Consider the following 16,087-nt stretch of genomic DNA (forward strand, 5'->3'; position numbering starts at 1 on the left):
CCTACACAGTGAACGGGAGGGCTCTGGGGAGTGTTGTGGAGCAGAGGGATCTAGGAATGTAGGTACATACAGTGCCCTCCATAATGTTTGGGGCAAAGACCCATCATTTATTTATTTGCCTCTGTACTCCACAATTTGTGATTTGTAATAGAAAAAAAACACATGTGGTTAAAGTGCACAGTGTCAGATTTTAATAAAGGCCATTTTTATACATTTTGGTTTCACCATGTAGAAATTACAGCAGTGCTTATACACAATCCCCCCGTTTCAGGGCACCATAATGTTTGGGATACAGCAATGTCATGGAAATGAAATGTTTAGTATTTTGTTGCATATCCTTTTACTGCTTGAAGTCTGCGATTCATGGACATTACCAGTTGCTGGGTGTTTTAGCTTATGCTTGTTTTGGGGGCTAGTCCCCTTCAGTTTTCTCTTCAGCATATAAAAGGATGCTCAATTGGGTTCAAATCGGGTGATTGACTTGGCCACTCAAGAATTTACAATTTTTTAGGTTTGAAAAACTTTTTTGCTTCAGCAGTATGTTTGGGATCACATTGTCTTGCTGTAGAATAAACCGTCGGCCAATGAGTTTTGAGGCATTTGTTTGAACTTGATCAGATAGGATGTGTCCATACACTTCAGAATTCATTATTGCTACTGCCATCAACAGTTGTGTCATCAATGAAGATAAGTGAGCCAGTACCTTCAGCAGCCATACATGCCCAGGCCATAACATCCCCACCATCGTGTTTCACAGATAACGTGGTATGCTTTGGATCTTACATTTCACTGCACCTTATGGTGCATGTGACAAATAAATTTGAACTTGAACTCGGGCGGTTCCTTCTCTCCTCCATAATTTGCTCTTGCGATCATTCTGATATAAGTTCATCTTTGTCTCATCTGCCCACAAGACCTTTTTCCAGAACTGTGGTTTTTCTTTTAAGTACTTCTTGGCAACCTGTAATCTGGCCATGTGCATTTTAACCACATGTGATTTTTCTCTATTACAAATCTCAAATTGTGTAGTAGAGAGGCAAATAAATAAATGATGGGTCTTTGCCCCACATATTATGGAGGGCTTTGTAAGAACTGGTGCATAAAGCTAAACACGAAAAAGCAATCTAAATTGTGAAATGATGCACCTCAAAGCTGTATTTTTGTTTGAAGAGTTGATGGGACAAAATTGTATTCGGACTCAAAATGAATGCCTCAACAGCTCTCAGAATAGAGGTGATATAACCTCTCAGGCAAAGATTTCCATGAGGGAGCAGCAAACATATTGGATAACATAGATTCAGCGGATATGTTGGATTTGGATTTCCAGATAGCATTTTATTATGTGAAACTGCATTGGATTAGACCACACATGTTTGAGGGCCATAGATTGGTATGGATAGGGAAATGTCTAACTCACAGAAAATCATGATACAAAGATCATTGTCGGATTGGCAATATGTAACCAGTGGGGTGCCACAGGTTCAATGCTTGGGCTCAACTATTGTAATCTTTGTAAATGAGTTGGATGGGTTTTCCTTTAACATTGTGGTCAGAACTGAACACTACTGGCCTCACCAACGTAGCTGTAATTTCTACATGGTGAAACCAAAATGTATAAACATGGCCTTTATTAAAATCTGACCATGTGCACTTTAACCACATGTGATTTTTTTTTTCTATTACAAATCTCAAATTGTGGAGTACAGAGGCAAATAAATAAATGATGGGTCTTTGTCCCAAACATTATGGAGGGCACTGTAGCTTACAATTTGTCTTAATTTGTCATTTTAAACAATGAGATTTACATTTCAAAAATAATGTTCTTATTGCAGCTAAAGGAGTCTGTGTCAAAGGTACCTCCTAATCATGTGGGTAAACCTCTGGTGAAAAAAGCACTTGGCCCACTTCATTGGGTGAGTATTATATCTTTTTAACTGTTTATGATGTAAATGAGTGTAATGAAGTGTGGGGCATTTTCAATTTGAATTAAATATTGAATAAAAGATGCATCATGGAGATAGGCCCACCGAGTTAATGCCGATCATTGATTTCCAGTTTACATGTGTTATAACTTGACCCCCTTTCCCATCCGCTCCCTACACACTAGGGGCAATTTACAGGAGAAAATTTACCTTCAAACTGGCATGTCTTTGGGATGTGGGAGAAACTGGCACATTCACAGGAAACCCATGAAGTCATAGGGAGAACGTGCAAACACCTCACATACAGCCCTGAAATTGGGATCAAATCTGGGTTGCTAGCACTGTGAAGCATCAGTTCCACTAGCTGCGTCGCTGTTCAGCCCTCAAGTTTTAAATTGATAATTATCCAAATCTTCAGTACATAGAACAATAGCAGTGGTTAAACTTGCAAAGAAATTGCAGTCTTAGAACTGCTCCAGAATCCTGGTTTAAAAAAAAAAACAAGATATTTGAGCATGATATTAAAGTTCCAATCATTAACCTTATTAACTGGTTGGAAATTCTCATGGTATGGCTTTGCAAATGGGGGAATTAATATAAAGCAAGTCTTATTAAACTTACTTTCAGTTCTAGTTGGATCTCGGATAGATGTTCTGCATATTCCAAGTACCACGATTGAGGAAGATTATTGAAAACTTGGAGAACCTATAGCCGTCTAGCCAAATTGATATGCCTTCCAGTTGGTGGCTAATTTGAAAACCTTAGTGATGTAGACTATATTGATTGTATTTGGGCTGGTGCAAAGACTTTTTGTTAATATTGTTATAGTGGTATTTCAAAATAAATAATTTGCTTTCTGTTAATTGACAGGAAAAATTAGAAGCCATCAATCATATCCTCGTAAAGGAATATGAAGTACGACGAAAGATGTTACTGAAACGTATGGATGTAACCATTCAGTCTTTTGGGTGGTCTGACAGAGCTAAGGTATATTGGTATTGGTTATTATGGTCATGTGTACAAAGATACAGTGAAAAGGTTTTCTTGCATTTTATCATACACGGTCAAACCATACACAAGTACAATGGGTAGCGCAAAAAGAGACAGGAAACAGTGCAGAATGTAGTGTTACGGCTACAGACAAAGTGCAGATAAAACAGAACAATGCAAAGGCCGCAATGAGATACATTGGAGTTTGCGACTGTATCCTTGGCTTATGAGATCCGCTCAAAAATCTAATTACAGCAGGAAAGAAGTTGTCTTGATTCTAGTCATGCGTGCTTTCAAGCTTTTGCATCTTTTACAAGTAAGCACTGCACAAAAGATACAAAAGCTTGAAATCACGTACCACAAGAGAGTGATTTTTCTCCATTCTAAGTCACATTGCCGCTTGTTAAAAAAAAAATAATAATTCAGAATTGGCTAGGAGACAGAGGGTGGTGATGGAGGGTTGTTTTTCAGAGTAAAACCCTGTGACCAGTGGTGTGCTGCAGATATCTGTGCTGGGTCCACTGTTTGATTGATACAAATACATCTATTGATGCTCCTGAACACATCATCAGTGATGTAACCTGGGGTCATTGGGTGTTTTGGGTCTTTCAACATCAGACACCCTCGCCTAGGCGACCCAGCCGTGGTTGATCAGACCACGACTTGTGTTCAGGTGGCATTCGCTCCTCCCCATGGACCATCTCTCCTGATCCAGAGCCATCTCGAGGCCTTCTCCGCTGCCTCTGTGATGGTCTTGATGGCTCTTCTCCTCGCCACTCCGTTGATGCCTAGTGCACTCAAGGCTTTGTAGAGCGATTACCCTGCAAAACCTCTGCAGCCAACCTCGATGGGCATACACCTTTCCTTCCAGCCCTGCTTACGGCCGTCTATGACCAGCTCTTCATACTTGGTCAACTTCCTCTCGTGGGCCTCCACCAGACGGTCCTCCCACGGCACTGTCAGTTCCAACAAGGCAATGTTTTTGGTCGCCTCTGAGACCAGGAGGATATCTGGCCTTGGGTGGTCATGGCATTGTGCTGTGGGAACTTCAGCTGTTTCACCAGGTCTACAGAAAGCTGCCAATCCTGCGCAGTCGCCAGGATTCCTGACTGATTCCTGGTTCCAACGTCCCCTTGCATGCTTTCATAATCTATTTTCCCTTTCCTACTTAAGCCCTTTGTCCTCCTCTGCTGGACTGAATTTCTCCCAGTTCTCTGGTAGGCTGCTTTTTCTGGCTAATTTGTTTGCTTCATCTTTTGTTTTGATACCATCCCTGATTTCCCTTGTTATCCACAGATGCACTACCTTCCCTGGTTTATTCGTTTGCCAAACTGGGATGAACAATTGTTGTAGTTCCTCCATGCAGTCTTTAAATGCCTTCCATTGCATATCCACCGTCCACCCTTTAAGAATCAATTGCCAGTCTATCTTGGCCAATTCACGTCTCATACCCTCAAAGGCGCCTTTCTTTAAGTTCAGAAACCTTGTTTCTGAATTAACTAAGTCACTCTCCATCCTAATGAAGAACTCAACCATATTGTGGTCACTCTTGCCCAATGGGTCTCGCACAACAAGACTGCTAAGTAACCCTTCCTCATTACTCAATACCCAGTCTAGAATAGCCTGCTTTCTCGTTGGTTCCACTACATGTTGGTTTAGAAAACTATCCCGCATACATTCTAAGAAATCCTCTTCCTCAGCACCCCTGTCAATTTGATTCACCCAATCTATATGTAGATTGAAGTCACCCATTATAACTGTTTTACCTTTGTTGCACGAATTTCTAATTTCCTGTTTGATGCCATCCCCAACTCCACTTCCACTGTTAGCTGGCCTGTACACAACTCCCACTAGCGTTTTTTGCCCCTTAGTGTTTCGCAGCTCTACCCATATCGATTCCACATCCTCCAACCGAATGTCCTTCCTTTCTATTGTGTCAATCTCCTCTTTAACCATCAACGCTACCACACCTCCTTTTCCTTTCTGTCTATCCCTCCTGAATATTGAATATCCTTGGATGTTCAACTCCCAGCCTTGGTCACCCTGGAGCCATGTCTCCGTGATCCCAACTATATCATATTCATTAATAACTATCTGCACATTCAAATCATCCACCTTATTACGAATGCTCCTTGCATTGAGACACAAAGCCTTCAGGCTTGTTTTTACAACACTCTTACCCCTTATACAATTATGTTGAAAAGTGGCCCTTTTGATTTTTGCCCTGGATTTGTGTGCCTGCCATTTAATCAAAATATTTTTAATAGATTTTTTTTAAGCTTGTGGTTTTCAAATTATTCTAGGAATTAATTAATTTTATTATATCTCTCAATGTTGTTTGTCGGGTATTTGCAATCGTTTTTATCCGAATGGTTAGTTTGCAGATTCAGCTATGAACCAGGAATACATAATGAATGGTGAGCACAAGCCTGCTAGATGCTACATGTCTCCATAGGACAGAAAGTTTAGGAATGGATAAGAGTAAAAGGTCAGCCATGCTAAGAAACCGGTAGCCAGTCAAACAAGTAGCGAGGATCTGAATATATTTATGTGACTTTTCGAACTGTGATCCAGTATTTTTACATTAAATACAGATGTGATTCTTGTATGTTCTACTTTCCACAGAGCCAGGTTGAAAAATTGACTAAAGTCTACCAGCCCAGGCGTGCAACTCTGAGTTCAAAATGCACCATTTCTGTTGCACACCTACTGGCTGCTCGAGAGGATCTGTCCAAGATTATGCGAACCAGCAGTGGCATCATTCGAGAGAAGACTGCATGTGCTGTCAACAAGGTGAACTTATTTAAGGCTATGCTAGTGTTGAAAATGTTGGAGCCTTGTTAAGCAATGTAGCAGAGTATCATTCGTAAAGTAAAGTATCCTTTATTGTCATTCAAACTGTCTTCAGTTTGAACAAAATTGTATACCTTGCAGTCATAACATAAAATAAAATAACAGAACACACAATTAACACAGTTTAACATCCACCACAGTGAGTCTACCAAGCACCTCCTCATTGTAATGGAAGGCAAAAGTCTTAAAGTCCTTGTCTCTTCCTTCCTTGTTCTCCCTCTGCGTTGAGGCGATCCAGGCTTTCGGTGTTGGGGCCCCCCACCGGGTGATGGTAAGTATCGCGGCCGAATCCGGGCTCCGCGAACGGGCCGGTTCAAACTCCGCTGCCCAGGGCGGACAAAGCTGCCACCCTCCAGTCCAGCGGACGAAACTGTTGTTGCGGGAACTCCGAAGAATCAGTCACCAACCTGGGACCTGCGAGCTCCCGTTGTTGTCGTCCACCAGGCACCACAGCCTCGAAGTCGGCCAGCTTCGCGATGGTAAGTCCTGGCTCTGCCTCCGGAGCCTCGAGGTCGGTCCCAGTTGGAGGACGCCAGCTCCACGATTAGGCCTCAGCGCAGACGGAGATGGGTATACGACAAAGAAAAGATCGCATCCCCCCCGAAGGAAGAGACGAAAACGTTTCTCCCACCCCCTACACAGCTAAAAATAAACTAAAACATACATCTCACAAGACAAAAGAAAACAAAAACAAAGGAAAAGACAGACGGACTGCAGGCGAGCCGCAGCTGCTTGGGCAGCGCCGCCACTATCTCTTGCAGAGTATCATTCATTGTTACAAATCCAATTTATCTGTTCAAAGTAATTGAATTGTTAATTGTGTAATTTTACTTCGGAGTCACGTGAGTGACTACGTGAAGAACCCGCCAGGACGCATATGTGTGCCATATCGCTTCACGCATTGCGAAACGACAGGCGGGGTGGAGCGTTCCCCCCGCAGCGGTAATTTTGAAACCGAGACCGACAGGTAAGTGAATTACTCTGCGGTCGTTTTTTGTTTCCCGTGCTGTTTTTTACAGGGGGAAACTATGGACAAAAATAGAGTCCACAAGGGCTGTGCCTAAGCTGGCTGGGGAGTTGCGGGCAGCCAGCAGCAGCTGAAGGCATCAGCATCACCGTGAGAGGGATGAACTGTGCCCGACTTGGCACCCGCGCCGGCCAGAGCAACACCACAGCCGGGCGGGAAGACTATACAGAACAGAGCCGTTGACCTGACAAGTCGAAACGGCAGGCAGAGGGAGCGTTCCCCCGCAGCGGCAAGTTTAAAACCGAGACCGACAGGTAAGGGAATTACTCTGCGGTCGTATTTTGTTTCCCGTGCTGTTTTTCACGGGAAACAATGGACAAGAGTCCATGGAAACATAGAAACATAGAAAATAGCTGCAGGAGTAGGCCATTCGGCCCTTTTCGAGCCTGCACTGCCATTCAATATGATCATGGCTGATCATCCAACTCAGTATCCTGTTCCTGCCTTCTCTCCATACCCCCTAATCCCTTTAGCCACAAGGGCCACATCTAACTCCCTCTTAAATATAGCCAATGAACTGGCCTCAACTACCTTCTGCGGCAGAGAATTCCAGAGTCCACAAGGGCTGCACTGGCTGGAAAGAACCGCGGAGTTGCGGGCAGCTAGCAGCGGCTGACGGCACCAGATCACCGTTAGTGGGATCAGCTGTGCCCGGCTTGGCACCCGCGCCGGCCAGATCAACACCACGGCCGGGCGGGAAGGCTATACGGAACAGAGTCGTTGACTCTGGCAAGTCGGACTGCAAGAAATGCCGCGGGGACCAGCGTTACTGGGGCCAAATGGAGCGGCTTATGGAGCAAATGCTCCAACGTGACTGACTCTGGGAGATGGAGTCTAGTCACCATGGGTTATACAAAACACCCACAGCAGCACCTTACGTAGGGCTGCACAGTGCATCTCCTTCGACAGAGGGGAGTACTAGGGGTCAATTCTGGGCTGACCCTGAAGAACAAACAACAAGTGTGCAGGAAGGAGAAAGACATGTCGCAAGAACAACAGGATGCACTGGCACTCTTCTGCAATACGCAGTATGAGATCAATAGTATCAGAAAGAATGCCATCCGACCTGCCTTAAATCCAAAGTTCGCAGGCCTGTGCAAACCTGGAGACACAAAGCCACCAATATTATTATTTGGGGGCAACCTGTCCAAACAGGTAAAGGAGCTCGATGAGGAGGCAAAAACCCTGGGGCTCATAAAGGCGACAACAGGAAGGACCTCCTACACTCAAAGACAGCACCTACCAGCAGAGCAAGACAATCGGAAGCTGGTGAAAGCTCAAAGGCCGGACATACAGGACAGCGGTCTTTTTTAGGCCATGGCCCAGACCGGCCTTCGTGGAAAATGCGCAAACCCCAAACCCAAACCCAGACACCGGTGTCTCAACCTCCTCGAAGACTACACAGGAAGAAGTAAACTTTCCACTGGTAACCATGGAGGTAGGTGGGTCTGGTCCCTTACAAATTATAGGAAGTGTGGATAATACACATATCGGTGGGAGATTACACTTCTTTTGGGAGGCATGGAGTGCATTAACAACAGACACTTATATCCTAAACAGTATCCAGGGATATACCATTGAATTTGTGCGCAAAAATAGCCCCCAGTTCAGCATGTACCGAACCGAACGTTCGTACTTTCATGAAAAGAAAAATTGGAAGCACATGCTGAACTGGTGAGACTCCACGCTAAGGGGGTTATTGGAAAAAACCCATCACGATTCTCTGGAATTTGTGTCTAATATCTTTACCAAAAATAAAAAAGATGGTGGGTGTCGCATCATCATAGATTTAATAATAATAATAATAATAAGTTTATTTATATAGCACATTTATAGTCAATTTTCATTGACCCCAAAGTGCTTTACATAATTTAAAAATCAGTTCCATACAAAGCATAAAGATGGGTTAACAAAATAATAAATTGCATAAACAGGACACAACATGTAACGTAAACATCCACCACAGCATTCATCACTGTGGTGGAAGGCACAAATGGTGGCCGCCGTCCTCCATTTCCCCCCCCCCCCCCCCCCGTGGACAAGACCAGAGTCCAGTCCAGGATCGGTCTTTCCTCACCGGAGACCGCGGCTTCAAGATTGTGTAGGCCGCAGGCCGGCGGTTGAGATTTAAAGTCCCCGCCGCAGCCAGAAGCACCGTAGACTGCAGGGCCGGCGGTCGCAGCTCCCCTCCAGGGGTGATGGTAAGTCCATGCCGGGCCCGCGGTAGAAGTTATCCGTGGGCCGGCAATGGCGGCTTCTTCTTCCCCCGAGTCCCCCACGAGGGATCCCGGGCTGTAGACGCCGCAGCAGCTGGAACTCTGCAGACCGCGGCTTCAGGCTGCCGGCTGCCCCGGGCCAGTGAAACGGAGCACTCCCCTCCGGCGAGCCCCAGCGAGGGCTCACCCGCTCCACGTCGAGTCCACGCTGCGCCTGCCGCTGAAGCCCCGGGCACGTCTCCGGGAAAGACCTCGCCGATCCTTGATGGTAGGCCATGGGGGAGGCGACCTGGAAAAAGTTGCCTCTCCATGGAGGAGGCGACCGAAGCAGTTTCCCCCTTACACCACCCACACCACCCCCCACACAAAACACAAACATTTGACCAAATTGAATAAATTTGTGCAGTATATTCATTTCAAAATGGAAACCTTTGTTACTGCCAAACAATTGATTTCCACAGGCTACTTCATGGCTAGCATCGACCTAAAAGATGCTTACTATTCAGTGCCTATACGGACTGATCACGGACATTATTTAAAATTCAACTGGATGGGGCAGCTGTGGCAGTATAGAGCTCTACCAAATGGATTAACATCACCCCCAGGCTGTTTACAAAAATTTTGAAACCAGCCATAGCGTTTCTTCGGAAACAAAAACATATGATCATGGCCTATCTAGATGACATATTAATTGTGGGCAAAACTTTGGAATTGGCCAAACTAGCTGTATCAGCCACCAAACAATTGTTTGAGACACTTGGGGTTTATCATCCATCCAGTTAAATCTAAACTAACGCCTTCCACCATAATGGATTATTTGGGGTTCACTATTGACTCAGTTCACATGTCGGTGGCTTTACCAAAGGACAAGGTTACAGTCTTAACTGAGGCCTGCAACAACCTCATTGACATCAGTGAACCATCTATCAGATTGGAAGGAAGGGTGATTGGCAAAATAGTGGCTGCTTTTCCAGCCACACAATTTGGACCTTTGTATTATCAAAATTTACAAAGGGGAAAAATACAAGCACTCAAAATTAATGCTGGTCATTTCGACGGACCAATGAAGCTACCAATCAAAGCAATTATGGAATTAAAATGGTGGAGGGATAACATTCGGCATTGTTCCAGCCCTATCATTATCAGCAACCCCCCAGTGGTGCTACAAACTGATGCCAGTGCACTTGGTTGGGGTGCTACCAATTCCATCTCCAGCTGTGGAGGTAGATGGAATGCACAGGAGGCATCATTACTACAGACACTTGGCATAAACTACCTGGAAATGTTGGGTGCGTTCTATGGCCTAAAGTCATACTGTTCTGGAATATATCACCAGCATGTTAGACTACAGATTGACAATACCACCGTGGTGGCATATATTAACCACATGGGTGGAATCAAATCGACATCATGTGACAATCTGGCTAATACAATTTGACAATGGTGTATTCAGAGAAATATTTGGATATCAGCTACATACCTACCAGGTAACCTACATTCAGTGGCAGACACCAGGTCACACAAATTCAATGAAAACATCGAATGGATGTTGGATATAAAAGTATTTGCTGATATTGTAGCACGGTATGGAATACCAGATATCGATCTATTTGCATCTAGACTCAATCACCAGTTACCAAACTATGTTTCTTGGGACCCTGGGGCATCAACGATAGATGCTTTTTCGCTGCATTGGGGGAAATTGTTTTTCTATGCATTCCCTCCTTTCTGCCTCATCAGTTGGGTATTACGCAAAATACAACAAGACTTGGCGTCTGGTATTTTGGTAGTGCCCGATTGGCCTACTCAACCATGGTTCCTTGTGATACTCGACATGGTCTTAGAACCATGTATCACCATCCTGAAACGACCAGATTTGTTGGTTCATCCCGTAACTGGGGATAGCCATCCATGTCATAATACGACAAACTTATTAATTTGTAGAGTCTAAAGAAACCTCTACTGGAACTGGGACTGACGGACCGAACATTGAACATTATCTCAGCGGCTCACAGGCAGTCCACCAAAAAACAATATCTGGTATACATCAGGAAATGGGTGATATATTGTCACAGAAACAACATCACTTACAGTTCGATGAACATAACGTCTGTTCTGGAATTCCTGGCAGGCCTCCATTATGATGAGGGGCTCAGTTACAGTGCCATTAACTGCGCCAGAAGTGCCCTTTCAGCATATCTATGGCGAGGATCAGAGCGTCATTCTGTTGGGACTCACCCCCTGGTGACCAAACTTATGAGGGGAATTTTTAATATCAATCCCCCAAAAACCAGGTACTCTCAAATATGGGATGTGAGTATTGTTCTAACGTTGCTATGGAACTGGTCTCCAGCAACAGCTCTGTCCCTGCAAAAACTGACGCATAAAACAGTCATGCTGATGGCTTTGGTCACAGCACAAAGAGTACAGTCTTTACATAAGTTAAGGCTGGACAATATGACTTCTTCAACAAGAAATATAACTTTTCATATTCACGAATTAGTCAAACAGAACAGACCGGGACCATCAGGCCTCAAAATAGAATTTAGGGCTTACCCTATAGATGATCGTCTCTGTATAATAAGACATTTATTGTTATATATGGAGAACACCAAAAACATCGGAGGCAATGAGACGGCACTACTAATCAGCCACAAGCAACCCCACAAAAAAGTGTCGGTTCAAACTATTTCCGGATGGCTGAAACAGGTTTTAACAACAGCTGGGGTGGATACTAACACATTCAAATCTCATTCCACCAGGGCTGCAGCTACATCGGCAGCTATGGAGTTGGACGTACCGATGGACCAAATCCTGGAGACAGCAGGATGGTCAAGGGAAAAAATGTTCCAACAATTCTACCATAAACCAGTGGTTAAACCTGGAACTTTTGCAGAATCAATTTTAAGTTCTGTAATATGATTTCACCCCATGAAATAGGGGCTATAATTTGTTGTTAATAAATTTATCATGGATTTTCAATGTCGGATTCATGTTTAAACATGTTAACACAGTTCCTCCCTTAGTCAATTAAGGCAGATGTGATGCATGGACTCGTTTCCACGGCATGAAATCACAGAGCTTTGAAATCTTCACGTAGTCACTCGCGTGACTCCGAAGTAAAATAGTAAGATTAAACGAGAACTTACCAGTTCGAAGTTTGATCTTTATTTTATGAGGAGTAACGTTGAGGGATTACGTGCCCTCCGCTCCCACCCTTGATCATAAAGTTCAACTGGTATCCTCTTCTCTAATCTTACTATGTTCAGTCATTACTGTTATCTGTGATTTCACACCGCTGCTTTGAAGAATGACACGCATGCGTCCTGGCGGGTTCTTCACGTAATCCCTCAAAGTTACTCCTCATAAAATAACGATCAAACTTCGAACTAGTAAATTCTCATTTAATCTTACTATTATAGGTATTACTCTCAATTTGAACTAGGTTTAGGTTTTAACCCTGTACTGAAATTATCTGAGCTGCTGCTTGTTGAGTTTTATATTCATACGAACTAGTAAAAACTTCTTGTCACTTATGTAAGCAAATCATTCAGATTCCACTCCTATCCGACAACAGCAGCGACTTGAATAAGCAGGCATTTCTGGTTTATCTTTGTGGTTATGTGGGGTTTGTCCAGCCTCCTGAGGATTATTTGCTCTTTAGAAATATTACTGAACTGTATTGAATTGGTCAATAAGTTTTTAAACAACACAAAAATTGGTGAGTTGCAGATAGTGAACATAGCTGCCAAAGTATACAGCGGGGTATACTGAAATGGTCGGAGAAGAGGCAGATGGAGTTTAATCTAAGCAAGAAGTGTTTGGGAGGTTGAAAATAAGGGGAAAGTATGTAGTTTATGGCAAGACCCTTGACATCGTTAATGGTGTTGTGGACCAAGAGGGATCTTGGGGTCCAAACCCATAGCTCCCTGAAAATGACAACACAATGATTACAGGGGAGAAGGGGAGCTCGGACTAATTTGTATTGTTTTCTCTGGAGCAGCAGAGTTGAGGGAGACCTGATAGAAGTATATAAATTTATGAGATATAGATGGGGTAGACAGTAAAAACGTTTTTCACAAGGTGGAAATGTCAAAGCATAGGTTGCACGTGAGAGGGGCAAAGTTAAAAAGAGATGTGAGGGCAAATTTTCTTTACATAGAGTAATGGTGCCTGGTAGGCGTTGCCAGAGGTTGTGATGGAGGCAGATATGAAGGCAGCATTTAAGAAGCTTTTAAGTACACACATGGATATGCCAGAAATGAAAGGTTATGGATCATGTGCAGGCAGAGAAGATTAGTTTAACGGCATCAAGATTGACATGGACATTGTGTGTTGAAAGGTCTGTTTCTGCGCCATACTGTTCAAAGTTATATGTATCTTCTATGTAAGAAATTTATCTGAATGTAATCACATTAGGGTATTGAGTATAGAAGTTGGGAGGTCATGTTGCAGTTATACAAGAGACTGCATTTAGAGTGTTGTGTTCAGTTCTGGGCACCATGTTATAGGAAAGATGTTGTCAAGATGGAAAGCGTGCAGAGAAGATTTACGATGGTGTTGCCAGGACTTGAGGGTCTGAGCTATAGGGAAAGGTTGAGTAGGCTGGGATTATTTCTTAGAGCACAGGAGGATTGGGTAGATGCACACAGTCTCTTGCCCAGAGTAGGGGAAACGAGAACCAGAGGACATAAGTTGGGGGGGGAGGGGGAGATTTAATAGGAACATGAGGGGTAACGTTTTCACACAAAGGTTGGTAGGTGTATGGAACAAGCTGCCTGAGGTGATAGTTGAGGCAGGTACTAATTCTATGTTTAAGAACCATTTAGACAGGTACATGGACAGGCCTGGCTTAGAGGGATATGGGCCAAATGCAGGCAGGTGGGACCAGTGTAGATGGAGCATGTTGTTCAGTGTGGGCAAGTTGGGCCAAAGAGCCTGTTTCTGCGCTGTATGACTCTATGACTGTAAATGATGCCACAGGCCCATCATTGTTCAAAAGACAAATGTGTCACCAAATGTGCAATTCACACAATTATAATAATTTGTTCCCAAGTAATTTTCAAGCAACTGCTAGAACACACCAAATAATTATTGCTGCAGTTTATTTTAGTCACATTGAAATTTCAATCTAATTATTATCAAATTTAAATGTAATAAATGCATGCCAGCACATATCCGAGTTAGATTGATTTAATTATTTGAGGAGGTAGGTTTAATGTGAATAGTACATATGATCGAAAAGCAAAAACAAAATTGCAAATTGTATTAAGCTAACGTAAAACAAAATGCAGGTTGAACATTGATTTTCCAACATCTTTGTTTCTAGAACCTTTTTGGTTTATCCGTTTTGCTGGACCAACAGAGGTCACATGATAATGAAATGAAAGTATATCCCTGGCCCCCTAACGACACCCCTTTAGTTGTTATCTAAAGCACCAATGTGTGCCAGAAACTTAAGTAAAATGAATATAAAATGTAAATTGAATGTGAATGGAATGACCCGTGGAAACATCCCTGGCCCCACCGTTGTCCAGCTTCTGACCCCACTCCGACTCGCAAAGCACGCCAGCAAGTCCTTCTTCAGTCTTCACATATTCCAGTGACACAGCTATTGTAGCCCATGGGATAGTGCTTTCTTTGGGCCGCCGCCCCCTCCTTCCCCCTACTCCACCTTGGATGCCACAGCTGGTGAGAGGTGAGGGAACCCCATGTTGACCAAGCACTTTCTGTCAGTGGGGGCATACTGAAGAAAGCACTGTCCACAGAGCCGTGTGAACCAGTGCAGACCAGCAACTGCGCCGCACAAAGTGCTGGAGTAACTGAATCGGTCTGGGAAAGGATCCCGATGTCACATATCCGCGTTCTTCAGAGCTGAATTTCTCCAGCACGTTTTGTCCTTTCAATGGGTAAAGAAGGGCCTGCTGGTGCACCTTGCGAATCAGGAGTGGGTTCAGAAGTAAGGGTTCTAAAAGGCTGGGGAGACAGTGGGAGCAGGCGATGGGTTGGCAGCTCCGTCTGCTATATCCAACATCTGTTATTAGATTGTTTGGGGGGGGCATCAGTTGCTGGAAAATTGGTGTTCAACGTGTATTGGGGAAACACTGCAGATCAGATGGCATCTGTGGAGAGTGGACGTATTCAGAATGGATGAAAGATTCTGATAAAAGGTCATTGACCTGAAACAATATTCATTTCTTTTTTTCACTAATACTGTTGAGTGTTTGCATGATAATGTTTGTTATTTATCTAATATGCCCATTGACTTTAAACATGCATAGTATTACAGATTTGTGAGAAAATTGAAAGCTGTAGAATGGAAAGTGATTCAATGAATACAAAATTGTCAATGTCAGAAATCAGAAAGTGCTAGTGAGCAGATTTAAAATTTAGGAAGCACAGTTGGATTGTGTTCTCCGAGGATATGGATAGACAGAAATAGGCAGATACATATGATGTAGATGGTTCAGAGAAGGACACTGAGGTATCTGAGGGCATGTGGCCCATATGACATGGGATACCTAACTTAATTATTTGAAGCATAAAACGCAAACCTTAGGATGAACAGGGGCCACTGTACAAGAATAAGTTAGCGATGATAAGTTGAATCACTAGTAAAGAAGGCAAACGCAATGCTAGCAATTATTTCAAGAGGATAAAAGGGATGTAATGCTGAGGTTCTATGGTACTTGTCAGGCCGCACTTAGAGTATTGTCAGCAATTGTGGGCACCATATATGAGGAAGGATATGCTGGCCCTAGAGAGGGTCCAGAGGAGGTTTACAAGAATGATCACAGGAATGAGTTGGTTAACATAAGATGAGGGTTTGACGGCACTGGGCCTGTATTTGCTGGAGTTTGGAAGAATGAGGGGGGAGCTCATTGAAATGTACCAAATAGTGAAAGGCTTGGATAGAGTGGATGTGGAGAGGATGTTCCCACTAGTGGGAGAGTCTAGGACTAGAGATCATAGTCTCGGAATTAGGATTCTCAGAATTAACGTTCCTTTAGGAAGGAGATGAGGAGGAATTAACTGGCGGATGGGGAATCTGTGTCACAGAAGGCCCTGAGTGGATATTT

The 16,087-nt window shown here is 43.7% G+C and overlaps 1 protein-coding gene across 1 annotated transcript in view; it reads left to right on the top strand.

The window, feature by feature from the left end:
- The window catches only part of fam98a (family with sequence similarity 98 member A), a 37,664-nt gene that overhangs the window by 18,135 nt on the left and 3,442 nt on the right, over nucleotides 1–16,087 (top strand). Inside the window, exons 5-7 of the mRNA XM_055639324.1 lie at nucleotides 1,833–1,913; nucleotides 2,793–2,909; nucleotides 5,538–5,705. Coding sequence (XP_055495299.1) covers nucleotides 1,833–1,913; nucleotides 2,793–2,909; nucleotides 5,538–5,705 — 366 coding nt within the window. The remainder of the gene's footprint in view (nucleotides 1–1,832; nucleotides 1,914–2,792; nucleotides 2,910–5,537; nucleotides 5,706–16,087) is intronic.

The sequence above is a fragment of the Leucoraja erinacea genome, chromosome 8 (assembly GCF_028641065.1).
Source record: "Leucoraja erinacea ecotype New England chromosome 8, Leri_hhj_1, whole genome shotgun sequence".
Classification (NCBI taxonomy): domain Eukaryota; kingdom Metazoa; phylum Chordata; class Chondrichthyes; order Rajiformes; family Rajidae; genus Leucoraja; species Leucoraja erinaceus.